General features: G+C 41.0%; 1 protein-coding gene across 1 annotated transcript in view; it reads left to right on the top strand.

Moving 5' to 3' along the window:
• The window catches only part of MSANTD1 (Myb/SANT DNA binding domain containing 1), a 35,262-nt gene extending 21,080 nt beyond the window's left edge, over positions 1 to 14,182 (top strand). Inside the window, exon 3 of the mRNA XM_082264301.1 lies at positions 13,756 to 14,182. Coding sequence (XP_082120427.1) covers positions 13,756 to 13,996 — 241 coding nt within the window. The 3' untranslated portion in view covers positions 13,997 to 14,182. The remainder of the gene's footprint in view (positions 1 to 13,755) is intronic.
• Positions 14,183 to 16,489: the final 2,307 nt, after the last annotated feature.

Here is a 16,489-nt window from a genome sequence, read left to right as displayed (position 1 = left end):
TCATTTCAATCACGGGGACAAATTATTTTTTACTTAGAAATGACACACAATTTGGTGATTGGATAGTGGAAAAAACGTATAAATAAAGGATATAATGAAAAAGCGAAAGTTATGTTCATATCAAGATTTGAAACACAAAAGGGAATGAATGATTTTGAATGAATGGCGGTATCTCCAGCTAAGACCTTTTGTAACAACAGTACCTCAGCCTATTAGGTCAGAAGAAGAACTTCTTCCATTTGAGCGACTATGTGATTCGCAGATGAATACAATACATTGAATATCTCAGATAGAGATAGCATCAAGAATACCGCCATTCTTTGAAAGTGGGAAAAATTTATTCTATTTAAAATTCTAATTTTGGAACATAGTTATATTCTTTCCACTCCATTCTATTTTATTGTTTTTTCTATGTTATTCTTTTATATTTTATATTCTATTCGAATTATAATTTATTCTATTCAAATTTTGGAAGATGGTTATAGTCTAGTCTATTTTATTGTTTAATGCTATTCTATTTTCTCTATTCTAGTCAATTCTATTCTTTTATTTTTTATTCTAAATTAGTCTATTCTTTTCTATTCTATTCAAAATCAAATTTATTCTATTTGAATTTTTGGCAATTGTTATATTCTTTCTATTCTATTGTTTTTCGGATTCTATTATTTTCTATTCTATTCTATTATTTTCTATTCTATTTTGAATTTATTTTATTTGAAATTTGAATTTCAGAAGATGGCTATATTTTATTTTATTCTATTTCTATTACAACAGTAACTAATTTAAATTAATCAAAATTACTGAAACAAAATTTTTAACAAAATTCAAATAATATATCTCAAATATATAAATTGAGATATATATAATATATTTTAATATATATCAAATAATATATATCATCGAATTTGAATTTCTAAAGAGAATACACTAGAAAAGAAAGGAATTAAATAGAAAGGAAAATAATAGAAAAAAATATTATAGAAAATAAAAGAATATAATAGAGTAAAATAGAACAGAATACAAAATAAAAGAATAGAAAAAATAGAATAGAAAAAAATAGAACAGAAAATAAAAAGAACAGCAGAATAGATGCCTTAAGGGTTCCCTTTACTGAAATTAAGGGGCTAAGTCCAACCCCTGAAAAACAACCCCACACCATAATCCCCATCACCAAATTATTTGAACCAGTGCACAAAGCAAGGTCTATAAAGACATGGATGAGTGAGTTTGGGGTGGAGGAACTTGACTAATCTGCACAGAGTCCTAAACTCAATCCGATAGAACGCCTTTGGGATGAATTGGAGGGGAGACTGTGAGTCAGGCCTTCTCGTCCAACATCAGCGCCTGACCTCACAAATGTGCTTCTGGAAGAATGGTCAAACATTCCCATAGACACACTCCTAAACATTGTGAACCGCCTTCCCATAAGAGCTGAATCTGTTATAGCTGCAAAGGATGGGCCAACACAATGTTGAATCCTACGGATTAAGACTGGGATGCCATTAAAGTTCATGTGCGTGTAAAGGCAGGCGTCCCAATACCCAATTGCCCCCCACGCGACGTCACCCGGGATGTCCTCTATGATTGGTCCAGGCTGGAGTCTGGACCAATCACAGCCAGGACAGCGCCACAGTGGGGAGCATCGGGGTGCATTGCTCTGCGTCCTGATGACACCCAGAAGGCCGCCAATCGGCGCCTCTGCGTGACGCACGTGGGGTGCAAAACCCCACCCCCCATAGCACACAATAGGTCCGGCGCCCCTAGTGGGCTGCAAATGCTAACTTTTTTTTTATTTTTTTTTTCCCTCGCACAATTGGGGGGCGGTGCCCCTGCGCCCCCTATAAACCGGCCGCCACTGCCACATAGTGTAATACAGCTGAAAGAATCTTAAATAAAAATGCGCTCACATGTATCCAGCAATACAATCGCACTGTAACACGGCACGACTGTAAGCACGGCCATGGGACCTCTGGCATTGGAATTAATAGCTTTTGTACTACTTTGGGAGAGCCTATCTATTTCCAGTAGCCCCTCCAGGGGTAAGGGCTACTCACATGACCAAAAAACAAGACAATGGAGTAGAGAGGATGTAGGTCCTCTCAGGATGGTTGCAAAAACTAGGCTCACTATAGTCAACAGTGCATAAATTAATTTATTAGGTGATTTTCAAACAAATAAACAAAATACAATGAAGTATCAAGATCCTGAAAATTCAGTGAAGTAAGATAAAAATATATATGACCTTTTGGACCAGGGAAGGAATATTGCAGATTCCTGCAATATCCTTACCATGCCACATTAACCATAAGGAAAATAATCTACGTAGATTATGTGGGAACTTAGGGTGTGGTATCCAGTTGGATTAGTACACCATTCCTATAGTCATGACTGAAAGTATTAAATATGTCAAGAATATATCATTTTGCACAGAATATATTGAAAATAATTAAGGTAGATCACAATAAACAGTGGTGATAATCAAGTGACTCAGCATGCGCAAATGGTCATAGGTATAGGGTTCCTTCCGATTTTTTAAGGAATAGAGGTCAAAAGGGTTAAATGACTCAATGTGTCACAGTGGTGTGGGAAGTATGTTGACCTTTAGAAAAGGAAGAAAGTATGTGCTGCACAATGCACGTTGATTTAGACGTTGGAGCTCATACTGTTAGGGTATATTGTCATATTGATGTAAAATCAAGTTATTGGTATCTGTATCCTTTGGTATGACTGAAGAAGCGTGCGTCATCACGCGAAACGCGTTAACATCACACACCAGCGCCACACCCACCACGCCAAGGAAACCTCCGATCATACACGGAACTGAAAAGGAAATTGGTACGGCACATGCGGCACATGCATGCGGTAAACCGCAAGAGTACGGGCATTAGGAGGAAGAGGATAGAGCTCTCACTCTCATCCCCTCCACCTCCCTCCAACACAAGCCACAAAACCCCCTCTCCCCGGACTTCAGACCACTCCCGACATCGCGGCAAATTTGAAACCACCGAAGGAACAAGCTAACTCTAGCTACCAGCTACGGAGCTATCTGATGACTACAGGAGATGAGCAGACTACCCAGATGTAGAGGTGCCCCTAACAAACAGAGGTAACGAAGCTCAGATACACCGAGGCAGGTTGACCGGTCTTCTATGGGTGAGTAACGGTGAGAAGATTTCTTCATTCACCATTCCTCAGCAGGATTAAGTATCGGATGTACCCGGATGATTTTACTTAAACACTGCAAAAATATTACTCCCCTTCCTTAGTTGCTCCGGTCCCGGGTGTCACGAGCCCCTCCACACATCTATTAAGGCTGTCATTACTTTCACAGCCTTCAGAGTCTTACTCCTAAAAAGGGATACTATATACCCATCAGTCTCTATTTAAAGAGCGAGAGATATATATATTGACATTCTCTTATATATATCATTGCCCCTTACTAATAAGTACTCTGTGGTAACCACAGCCGCTGCATCGTGTCATACCAAAGGATACAGATACCAATAACTTGATTTTACATCAATATGACAATATACCCTAACAGTATGAGCTCCAACGTCTAAATCAACGTGCATTGTGCAGCACATACTTTCTTCCTTTTCTAAAGGTCAACATACTTCCCACACCACTGTGACACATTGAGTCATTTAACCCTTTTGACCTCTATTCCTTAAAAAATCGGAAGGAACCCTATACCTATGACCATTTGCGCATGCTGAGTCACTTGATTATCACCACTGTTTATTGTGATCTACCTTAATTATTTTCAATATATTCTGTGCAAAATGATATATTCTTGACATATTTAATACTTTCAAGAACAATAGAGTTCCCCTTGGGGCGGGACTTTTAAGGCACTATGTAATATCAAGATACACAATTTATTTGAAAATTTTATTGAAAAAAGTATATACAAAACAAGAAAATATGTTAAAATGCTGGCAAGTTATACAGACATAACGTACAACAGTGAAATGCACCACAAATAGACCGCGGGTATTGACCCGACGCGTTTCGGAGAGGAACCCCGAACTCCTTCTTCAGGGGTGCCCGCAGGAAGTGGTCTAAAAATAATTAGTATGTAAGTCATGTGTCACTTAGACAAAATTAAATACAATATAGTATTTTGACAAAATTTTCAAAGCACTTACATATTCACTGTAGAGAATGAAGAAAACTTGCCCGCCTGTAAAGGCTAAAACCAAGAGATCAGACTGCCGCAAGGTGCTAAACTGGGATGCCGTGTAGAAATGCTCGATGTTGGACCCAAAAGAAACCTTCTCTGTGTGTCGCAGGTGGCTGAAAAACTGCTTGCAACCCCAATTCCCCGAAAGGGAAAGAGGGGGTAGGAATAGCTGGAACCCCCAGAAGACAGTCCTGCTGAGCAAAAGCCAAATGATTAGAAAAGATCCCCAATTTAGCTAAAAAACGCAATAGTGATAGTAATTGCTTTTTTGGAAAAAATCCCAAAAACCAAAAATTAATAAAAATCAGAAAAATTGTTAAATAAAAATTATTGTTTTGGTTTATTCATTTGAGGGGAAAAGGGCCATCGTCTGTTGCTTAGATAGTAAGAGACAACACAGATTAATTGTGATTGGAAAAATTGCACTGCGGGATTTTGCAAGTCCCAAAACCTATGGTTGAAAATACCAGAGGAGAGACATAGTGAGTATCCTCTTGTAAAGAATATGAATTCAACAAGAAAGAGAAAGAAAAAAAGAACAGAACTTGCCATCAGCATTGAAGTACATCGGCAGACTGTTTAGCAAAATTTCTCAAAAAATAAATACCTTAGAGTCACTTGTAACGGGCAGACAAATCCAGCTTGGCAAAATAGATGTTATCTCATGCTCGGCAGTGGAACAAATGAGTCCAATGTCGGGCATGTAAGATATATAAGGAGCCTTGTCAATCAGCTGAGACTAGTCTCAGCCGAGAGACAATTGCAAACAGCTGGTTGCCAATAGGGTTCCCCGGGTCACATACGCCGGGCCTGCCCCCTGCCGGAGACATCCGGCGGAAGCTGGGCCGGCCTGTGCGTCCCACCGACACGGTGAAGGACTTCCGCCTGCGTGAGACGCAAGGCGGAGTCCACTGGGCATGCGCCTATAGCTCAAACAGAGCTAGATGGAATTGGGCTGTTGCCGCTGTTGCGGGCGCCATCTAGTGGCGTCCGCTTACCGTGCCGGGCTATTCCAGAGCCAAGATGGGAAATAAGTGTCTCCCCATCGTGCAGCTTCCATCCATCGAGACATCAGAGAAGGTTTGGGTCCTGTAAAAGAGTAAAATAAAGCAATAAATACCAAAAGCCTAAATGCAAATGGTTGTCAACAATGCAATATCCGAATATAATTTTAGGAAAGGATATTTTTCAAAATAAACAGTCGGCACCATAGTCGGTCAGGCTGACCTACCTGTGTACAAAGATTTAATTCGTACATATGCTAAATTACAAGATGTTATAGAATCACTCAATATTCACCATTACATGAAATAGAATTGCAAAGCATCTAAACAACCCTCATATTAAATTCATGTCAATAATTAGAAACATTGGGTAACAATAAAAATTATAAGAAAAAAGAAAAAAGAAGAAAAGAATTGCAGAAAAAAGAAAAGAGAACTGCGACATATCCAGAAACCGGAGTCATTAGATTTCCATACCACCGGATGTGAAGCCTTCGAGGAAGGGTTTGTATGAGACCATCTCATTAAGTCCTGGTGGCTCTGTTGCTCTAAGGCGATAGATCCACCTCAGCTCGAGCTGGAGGAGGGTCTTGTTTTGTATATACTTTTTTCAATAAAATTTTCAAATAAATTGTGTATCTTGATATTACATAGTGCCTGAAAAGTCCCGCCCCAAGGGGAACTCTATTGTTCTTGTATCTCTATTTGGGATGTGGCACTCAAGGGACCACCCCACATGAATCAAAGTTTCTTTGACTCATACCAGGTAGCAAATACCACTCCCCGTTTTCGATTCATGTGGTGTCCTCCCTACTTCTGAATATATACTTGTTGATATTTCCTTATTTTTGACATTTATGACTGTATAGAACAGTTTTTATTTCATATATAAGTTTTTTGGGATCAATTTGTACATTGCTTGATTACAATCTCCTCAATATTCTTCTTTTTCATACCTTCAATTTTCAATTTTTTTCTTTGGCACTGCGAGATCTCTTTGCAAGGGGTATATAAACATGTCCACCTACGTAGGGGACGAGTGGGAATCACTCATGGCAAAATACCTAAAAGAGTTTGGAGATAGGGAATATGCGGATGTAGACTTATCGGCCTTATTTTTTCAGTTATCTAAATCTCTGGAAAAAAAGTCTGCCTATTTTTGGCATGTCAAAACATTCCAAGATTATTTAAAAAATAAAATTAACCCAATTGGTCTTAGGATGCAGGTCTTTCCAATGTTGGAGGACCTCAGTGCAGATTTTAAGACCAAGTGGGAGAATACTCTCAGTGAGTGTTCAGCCAATCTCATGACACTCCTTATTGGAGAGTATACTATCCGCACCTCCCAATTAGACTTGGAAATTAAGAATTTATGTGAGAAAATTCAAAAATATAAGTCTCACAAACTTTTTCCAATTAAGGAGAAACAGTTGAAGGAACACTTGGAAGTATATAACCGCAATATCCTTATCAAAAAACAACAAAAATTCGGTCGTGACTCCATAGCCTTTGGTCAGAAAAAGGCTTACAAATGGAACACACCCAAACCCTCAATATCTCCTTTTACCCAAAGGGAACGACCATCCGCTCCCCCAATCCCCTCCAAGGGTGGACCTAAAAATACCCCCCAAATTCCAAGCAAACATAGAACCACCAAACGTGCATTTCAAGAAGACAATAGTATAGGACACTCCACTAAAAAGCCTTACACCCAAGGCGATTCAGGCACAAATCTCCCTTTGTTTAAAGCAGCCTCACAGAGACCACACATGGACACCAACTCACCTCAAGAAACCACACAACCTAACACTGATATCAATCTTACTTCCAACACTGCACTTTCCTCACTAGCATCTACTATTAATTTACAGGACACTACTTTTTTAGAGTTAATTCATTCACAAGCACCGACCCTCACCCCAACTGCCCCGATCTAATTGTCACTGATTCACCCCTTTCACCAACTACACCTGTTATCCAAGTCCCACATGTCGATTTATCGGTTGTCAACCTGTCAGATTACCATCTATCCAAAGAGGAAATTGAAATACTCTCCAAAGGTCTGAGTTTTTGTCCGAGCAGAAAGTTAGACAAGTTTGAGTTCATAAAGGACTTACACCTTTTTGCCCGAAAATTAAATTTTAAGATTTTGTTTGATAAAGAAAATACATCTAAGACTGCACAGCCTAAACCAGACCCTGCATTGGAGACACTCATTTCTCTCTTGGAGGAAAATGACGATCTCATTGATCGCATTGACCTGCCTTCCCTGCTGGCAGGTTATGATCCGAAAAAAACGACACAACATAACACAGGCTCCCTTCTTAAAAAGAAGTCAGATAGGTTTCCCAACACTTCCAATCCCCACGTTGCCACCTTCGTAAAAATAGTAACCAAAGAAATTGAAAAATTGAATACTAAAAAATTTACCAACAAAAACATCACCTTCAACCAAAAGCAAGCTATTGAGAAACTAAAGGCGAATCCTACAATCACCATTAAACAGGCTGACAAAGGCGGCAACGTGGTGATTATGAATAATTCCCAGTATGCCGCCATGTGTTTAAAGATTCTTGGGAACCAGGAATGGTATAGGAGAATTCCATCGGATATAGTATTGAAATATCAGCTGGAATTCTATCAATTAGTTGACTCTGCATACTTAAATGCGATTATCTCTAAACATACATGGGACTTTATCCGTACACCATTTCCGATTACCCCCACCTTTTATGCCCTCCCCAAAATACATAAGGACGCCACTAATCCACCAGGGCGTCCTATTATTTCAGGTAGAGGGTCCTTAACGGATAATGCCAGTAGATTGGTCGATTCCTTTTTGAAACCATTCGTGATACAACTGCCATCTCACATACGAGACACCATCCATTTTCTACAAAAAATTGAACATATATGGGTGCCTCCTGACTGCTTGTTGGTCACGATTGATGTGGAGGCACTTTATAGTTCCATTCCCCACGATCGAGGCCTCTCAGCAGTCAGACACACCATGATGCAAGATAACAACTTAGATGCTTATGGCGAATTTATACTGTCCAGTTTACAGTTTATTCTATTGCACAATGTTTTCACGTTTGACGGCTCCCACTACCTCCAGGTGCAAGGCGTAGCGATGGGCACTTGTTGTGCCCCATCCTACGCCAATTTGTACCTGGGGGAGTGGGAGCGAGCCATCCTCAGGGACGACGCGTTATCGATGTATACGGACCACATTAATTTGTGGGTCCGATACATCGATGACGTGTTTATGCTCTGGCATGGGTCACCTGAATCACTCAACGCTTTCATGGACAGATTAAACAAAAATGATTTCAATTTGAAATTTACTATGAATTTTGACCCCTGCCATGTTACCTTTTTGGATGTAGAGGTGTCCAGGGGAGAGGATGGTGTTCTCCACAGTGGGCTTTTTCGAAAGCCCACTGCTGGCAACACCATCCTCCATGCCTCTAGCTTCCACCCCGAGACATTGGTGCGTTCCATTCTGTTTGGCGAATATCTTCGGGCCAGACGGAATTGCACGGACCTCACTGTCTTTCAAGGAGTTGCTAATGATCTGAGGAGTAGACTCCTAGCAAGAGGCTATTCCCCGACAACCCTCAAAAAGGCATACAGAAATGCCAAAGGAATAGACAGGAACACACTACTGGCCCCTAAAATCAAAAAACCGGATGATCACACCCTTAGATTAATCGTTAGGTACTCAGAGCAACATATGGAAATCAAAAAGATTATGACCAAACATTGGCATATGCTTGCATTTGACCCAATTGTAGGTAAACATGTCCCAGCATTTCCACAAATCACACATAGAAAAGTTCCAGCTCTTAAGGATCAATTGACACACAGCGAATTTGCTGCCCATGGAAACAGGGACCCCTGCAAAGTCAGGGGAACCTACATGTGTGGGGCATGCAAGTATTGCAAGTTCATGCATACTACCAAGAATCCCATTCTTCCGAATGGACAAATTTTCAGGCCCATGCATTTTGCCAACTGCCGCACCCACGGGGTGGTATATTTACTTCTCTGTGGGTGCGGTTGTTTTTATGTTGGCAAAACTAAACTGGATTTCACCAAACGTGCCTGCCGGCACATAAAGAGGAAGAGAACTTGCGACCCTGAGCTTCCTCTCGGTCGCCATACCAGTTTGGTACATGCAGGGAGGTTTCCCAAAATTAAGTTTCTGATCCTTGATAGAGTCCACCCCAGCTCGAGAGGGGGGGATTGGAACAAGACCCTCCTCCAGCTCGAGCTGAGGTGGATCTATCGCCTTAGAGCAACAGAGCCACCAGGACTTAATGAGATGGTCTCATACAAACCCTTCCTCTAAGGCTTCACATCCGGTGGTATGGAAATCTAATGACTCCAGTTTCTGGATATGTCGCAGTTCTCTTTTCTTTTTTCTGCAATTCTTTTCTTCTTTTTTCTTTTTTCTTATAATTTTTATTGTTACCCAATGTTTCTAATTATTGACATGAATTTAATATGAGGGTTGTTTAGATGCTTTGCAATTCTATTTCATGTAATGGTGAATATTGAGTGATTCTATAACATCTTGTAATTTAGCATATGTACGAATTAAATCTTTGTACACAGGTAGGTCAGCCTGACCGACTATGGTGCCGACTGTTTATTTTGAAAAATATCCTTTCCTAAAATTATATTCGGATATTGCATTGTTGACAACCATTTGCATTTAGGCTTTTGGTATTTATTGCTTTATTTTACTCTTTTACAGGACCCAAACCTTCTCTGATGTCTCGATGGATGGAAGCTGCACGATGGGGAGACACTTATTTCCCATCTTGGCTCTGGAATAGCCCGGCACGGTAAGCGGACGCCACTAGATGGCGCCCGCAACAGCGGCAACAGCCCAATTCCATCTAGCTCTGTTTGAGCTATAGGCGCATGCCCAGTGGACTCCGCCTTGCGTCTCACGCAGGCGGAAGTCCTTCACCGTGTCGGTGGGACGCACAGGCCGGCCCAGCTTCCGCCGGATGTCTCCGGCAGGGGGCAGGCCCGGCGTATGTGACCCGGGGAACCCTATTGGCAACCAGCTGTTTGCAATTGTCTCTCGGCTGAGACTAGTCTCAGCTGATTGACAAGGCTCCTTATATATCTTACATGCCCGACATTGGACTCATTTGTTCCACTGCCGAGCATGAGATAACATCTATTTTGCCAAGCTGGATTTGTCTGCCCGTTACAAGTGACTCTAAGGTATTTATTTTTTGAGAAATTTTGCTAAACAGTCTGCCGATGTACTTCAATGCTGATGGCAAGTTCTGTTCTTTTTTTCTTTCTCTTTCTTGTTGAATTCATATTCTTTACAAGAGGATACTCACTATGTCTCTCCTCTGGTATTTTCAACCATAGGTTTTGGGACTTGCAAAATCCCGCAGTGCAATTTTTCCAATCACAATTAATCTGTGTTGTCTCTTACTATCTAAGCAACAGACGATGGCCCTTTTCCCCTCAAATGAATAAACCAAAACAATAATTTTTATTTAACAATTTTTCTGATTTTTATTAATTTTTGGTTTTTGGGATTTTTTCCAAAAAAGCAATTACTATCACTATTGCGTTTTTTAGCTAAATTGGGGATCTTTTCTAATCATTTGGCTTTTGCTCAGCAGGACTGTCTTCTGGGGGTTCCAGCTATTCCTACCCCCTCTTTCCCTTTCGGGGAATTGGGGTTGCAAGCAGTTTTTCAGCCACCTGCGACACACAGAGAAGGTTTCTTTTGGGTCCAACATCGAGCATTTCTACACGGCATCCCAGTTTAGCACCTTGCGGCAGTCTGATCTCTTGGTTTTAGCCTTTACAGGCGGGCAAGTTTTCTTCATTCTCTACAGTGAATATGTAAGTGCTTTGAAAATTTTGTCAAAATACTATATTGTATTTAATTTTGTCTAAGTGACACATGACTTACATACTAATTATTTTTAGACCACTTCCTGCGGGCACCCCTGAAGAAGGAGTTCGGGGTTCCTCTCCGAAACGCGTCGGGTCAATACCCGCGGTCTATTTGTGGTGCATTTCACTGTTGTACGTTATGTCTGTATAACTTGCCAGCATTTTAACATATTTTCTTGTTTTGTATATACTTTTTTCAATAAAATTTTCAAATAAATTGTGTATCTTGATATTACATAGTGCCTTAAAAGTCCCGCCCCAAGGGGAACTCTATTGTTCTTGTATCTCTATTTGGGATGTGGCACTCAAGGGACCACCCCACATGAATCAAAGTTTCTTTATTTAATACTTTCAGTCATGACTATAGGAATGGTGTACTAATCCAACTTGATACCACACCCTAAGTTCCCACATAATCTACGTAGATTATTTTCCTTATGGTTAATGTGGCATGGTAAGGATATTGCAGGAATCTGCAATATTCCTTCCCTGGTCCAAAAGGTCATATATATTTTTATCTTACTTCACTGAGTTTTCAGGATCTTGATACTTCATTGTATTTTGTTTATTTGTTTTAAAATCACCTAATAAATTAATTTATGCACTGTTGACTATAGTGAGCCTAGTTTTTGCAACCATCCTGAGAGGACCTACATCCTCTCTACTCCATTGTCTTGTTTTTCAGTATAATATTGGTTGCCTGTGGTTCCTGGTAAATATTACCATTACAGTCTATATACTCTACCTAAGGACATATTCCTTTATAACTATAGATCTCCCTATTTCCCTGTTTTTTTTTTAATGAATTTCTACTCACATGACCAACCCACTTACACCTAGCACAGCAATATTTACCCTTGAACTGGTAATTTAGGTGTATATAATGTACATGGGGCATTGGGGTTGATTTACTAAATGTTAATAGTCTGTGCACTGCTCTAGATCGTAGGGGAACATGCAAGGAAAATAAAAAAAACAGCATTTTTTCTTGCACATGATTGGATGATAAAAATCAGCAGAGCTTCCCCTCATTTCAGAGCTTCCCCTCAGATCTACAGCGACTGCACTTGCAGTGCACTTCTAGTGTACAGTATATTTGCCTTTAGTAAATCAACTTCATTGTCTGTGTACATTGTGTGCAACATTTATATGTCTAATTAAACATGAAGCACATGATAAATGGTTATATATGGGGACTCTTTAGCAAGGTGCCTGTATATCAAAGTACTTCCATGCTACTTCCGCCCATTAGGTCTACAGATACAGAACTACCGTGCAGATAGTCACGTCAGGTTGACCATGCAGATAGAGATAAATAATCTGTTTATAAAGATATGAAAGGTCTAGTAAGTAATTCTAACACTAAACGTGTTTGTTCATTTGTTTTAGATAAAGTTTAGAAGGGTTAGAACCTCTGTCAGGTTTCCATTGAGGTCTGAGTTCCATGTGGGAAAAAATGTATTATGTGGTTACTGGGGAAATATCTGTACAGTTTCTATTGTCTATGTTATGGAGATTTCTCTAAACTTTCTGTGTTTTAATGGGACCTATTGAGATACAGGCAGTCCCCGGGTTACAAACAAGATAGGGTCTGTAGGTATGTTCTTAAGTCAGAACATATAAGTTTTTTAAGCGTGGCTCCAGCCAAAAGCATATTTTTTAAGTTTTTTGCATAGCATAGAGAAGGGTTACCACCCCTGTTCCCTTTTGTTTTGCTGTCTATACTCCTGTTCAGAAGATTTTACCTCACTTTCTGTCCCTATGACAATTGGATTTTAAAGATTGTGGGTTGTTGTGGAAACAAGGATTGGTGATAAAGCTTCAGTAGAGACATCTTTTTCCCATGAGAACTCTTATGGCGCTTTTCCACTGCATGGAACCGAACGGTTCAGCTCGCTTTTGTGCTTTTCCACTGCTGGTACCGCATGGTATAGTGTAGGAATGGTTCGGTACGGTACTGTACGGCAGCGCTTTTCCACTGCATGGAACCGAACCGAACGGTACGGCTCTCAAAAACAGTACCTACTCGATTGTGGTTCCAACAGGTACCAAACTGGTACCATATCCCACAATCCTTTGCATGCAGTCACTACTAGCCACTGATTGGTCAGAGAATCCCACCCACCCGGTTGTTATCCCACCCACTTAACTTTAGTACTACTTTAGTGGAAAAGCAAACCATACAGTACCGTACCGAACCGTTCCAACACCGTACCATGTGGTACCAGCAGTGGAAAAGCAAACCGGGCCAAGCAGGGTTGAGTAGAGCCGAGCCAGTACTTGCAGTGGAAAAGTGCCATTACAGGAGTGAATTTCCCTTCCTAGAGCTAGAGCAACCTTCACTCCCTGTTGTCTCCCTCTGTTTGTGAGTAGGAGTCGTTTGTAGGTCGGATGTTTGTAACCCGGGGACCGCCTGTATAGAGAACCATGAAAACATTCCAGAGATTCTAACACTTTACCGTGCTTTTAAAAACTCAGAAAAAGCAGGTCTTCAATGTTTTACTGGTTGCTGTACACACAGCTCGACTGAGTTTTCTCTAGCTAATATTCTACTCTCTGAGCTGAAAATCTGAAGTTTGCTAATGCCTTCTTCTCTCACTCTTACATTACAACGCTTTGTCTTAGGTCTGGTGAGAGGTCTATGAAGAAAAGGAAAGTGCACAGTTGTAACTTTCAGAAGAAGAAGTTGAAGATCATGGAGAACATGTTGGAGGAACAAAAGCGCTTGAGCCGGGCAATGGAGGAAACCTGTCGGGAAGTACGACGGATTCTGGACCAACAGAACATCATCCAAGTACAGAGCTTGCAGCTCCAGGAAAGGATGATGAACCTCCTGGAGAAGATGGTCTCCAAATCTGCACAATAACTGGCTCCACATCCTAGTTTTGTAAATCTAAAGCTTCCTATGGACAAGCTGCATTTCATTGTGTCATTGTGGCTTTCATCCATATACATTTCTTGTGGAAGGTTCTCTTTGGATGATGGGATCAAGATCAAATGATTAGACTTCTCTGAGTGCCTCCAATAGACCCCATGTAAAACAATATTCTGAGGATAGAGAATGAAGCCACCTGGATATACAGTATATAGGGATTGATTAAAATCCCTTCATTACCGCTGCCTTCTTTACTTATTTTGAATTGCTTTTGATTATAAAAGTGGATTGTTCTTTTACTGCAACTAGCAAGGCTTGGGAAAATGTTATCTTATCTAGCCAAAGGACTGAGTAACTCATGCACTTAAATATATACAAATGAAGTGTTCTCCATATGTAAAAAGGACGGTTCAAGAAGTTACTTGCACAGTGCTATTCACGTATGTTTTCAATTTGTGTGAAAAGATGTATGTCATTTTTAAATTATTTTAGGCCTTGCCTATCAATAATTAATCTGGGCTAACACCACTCTTTCAAGACAAGGCATACATAGACAAAAATAGATATGATGGAAGATGTAGTTGTAAAGTGGATGTGTTATAACCTGTAAGTTACACAGCGACAACTACAAGGTCATTACTGGAGCGACTATATGACTACAGAGGTGTCCCTCGGTGTTCACCCCACTTGCATCAGCTTTCAGAAAATGATGCAAAGTACCAAACACTCAAGGACAGGCGTAGTGCATACAGTATATAGGCTAAGGCCAGGATTGATTCCAAACAGGCAGATTGTGCAGTCTGCAGTTAAGACATATTGCACAGCTGGTTCTAATTCTATATAGCTAACTTAATTGACTGCAAATTATTATTTTATGCGAACATTCATTTCAAGGAGAAGCAGATGCAAGGGACAGAATATAAGCTGATTGTTTGTCTTGCCACAAATTTTTCGCAGATACCTTTAGATCTGAAAATCTTCCAAAACTTTTCTGTAAATATTATTCATTTATGAAATTCACGTTTCATTTTTTTTGTTCTTTTGGCCCCCTTTACACTTGGGTAGGGGACTGACTGTGGTTACCCATGGGAGACTCAGTGGGGTATCCTGCAAACAGCTGTGGGACGAAAGCCCTATTCAAAGCTATGGGAGCTTGACATCACCTGCAGCTATTCGCATGAAATCGAACATGCAGCGATTACCTGAGTATGATTGGCCCCTGACACCGATAGACTGCATCCAGTGCTAATCATCTGCAGGTAATCACTGAGTGACCAATTACATGCAAATGGTTGTGGCCACTGTCAACCAGGGCCAGTGCTAGACTATTTTACACCCTAGGCAAGACCAGCTACTTGCGCCCCCCCCCCCCCCGCCCCCAAAAAAATTAAATAAAAAGGGAAGGGGTTAAAAACTCCTCTATGTCATACCAAGTGACCCTGATCTGATGGCTCCTCTATGTTATGCTGTCATACCCAGTGACCCCCATATTCCTCCATGTCACACCTGGGGACCCTAATGTCCCTCTATGCCACACCAAGGGACCCCCGATGATCCTCCATGTCACACCAGGGGCACCTGATGTTCCTCCATGTCATACCCAGAGACCCTGATGTTTTTCCATGTCACACCTGGGGACCCTGATGTTCCTCCGTGTTACACCTGGGGACCTCAGTCCCCCATGGCACACCAAGGGACCCCAATTCCTCATGGCACACCTGGTGACCCCGAAACCTTGTTACACTCAGTGACCCCTATCCCCCATGGCAAACCTGGTGACCCTGATTCCCTTTCACACCAGGGAACCTCCATGTCACACCCAGGGACCCTGATCCCCTGTTCTGGGGACACTCACTGGGCGGTATGAAGAGAGTGGCCCGCACTCTGCCCTCCTTCACCGTGATCCTGCTGATTCCTTCTCCTAGGATGCTCCTCTTCTGGACCACAGTGCTCACCACAGCTCCAACCGGCTCCTGGTGAAGGGAGAAGCAGCAGTCAGAGAACTCCGCACGTCCCTAATCCCCAACCTCATCAGACCATTCCGGTGCCTCGTCATGTAAAGGTTAAGGAACCTCAATCAGGTTCAAAATAGATTTCTTGCTGCTGGATCTGATTAAATAGGTAATTAGAGTGCATGCACGTGGATATCATAGACTGACACATTGTTCAGGTAAATGATACTACTTTTATTTCTAATGGACAGTATATTATATAGTTAGTAGGCGGTGTCATATGTTAGTACGTCATAAGCATAATATTAGCATAATACAGATTATTTGCAGCTTTCTGATTAGTCAGGTCCATTGTAAGGTGGTCCCCTTCCAGTTCATGAATGTTATCTTCTTTTGAAGGCACTGTGCCAAGGCTCCATCTTTTTCTCGCATTCCATTGTCGGTGGTGGGGAGTATCTAGTAACGGCCATTTTGAGTAAGGAAGATATGTACATGTATAGAGAAACAGACATAGAAAAATAGACATTTTGCT

The sequence above is a fragment of the Pelophylax lessonae genome (assembly GCF_965119305.1).
Source record: "Pelophylax lessonae genome assembly, chromosome: 1".
NCBI classification, from domain to species: Eukaryota; Metazoa; Chordata; class Amphibia; order Anura; family Ranidae; genus Pelophylax; species Pelophylax lessonae.
Note: the sequence above shows the minus strand (reverse complement) of the source record. Positions and strands in the feature narration are given on the sequence as shown.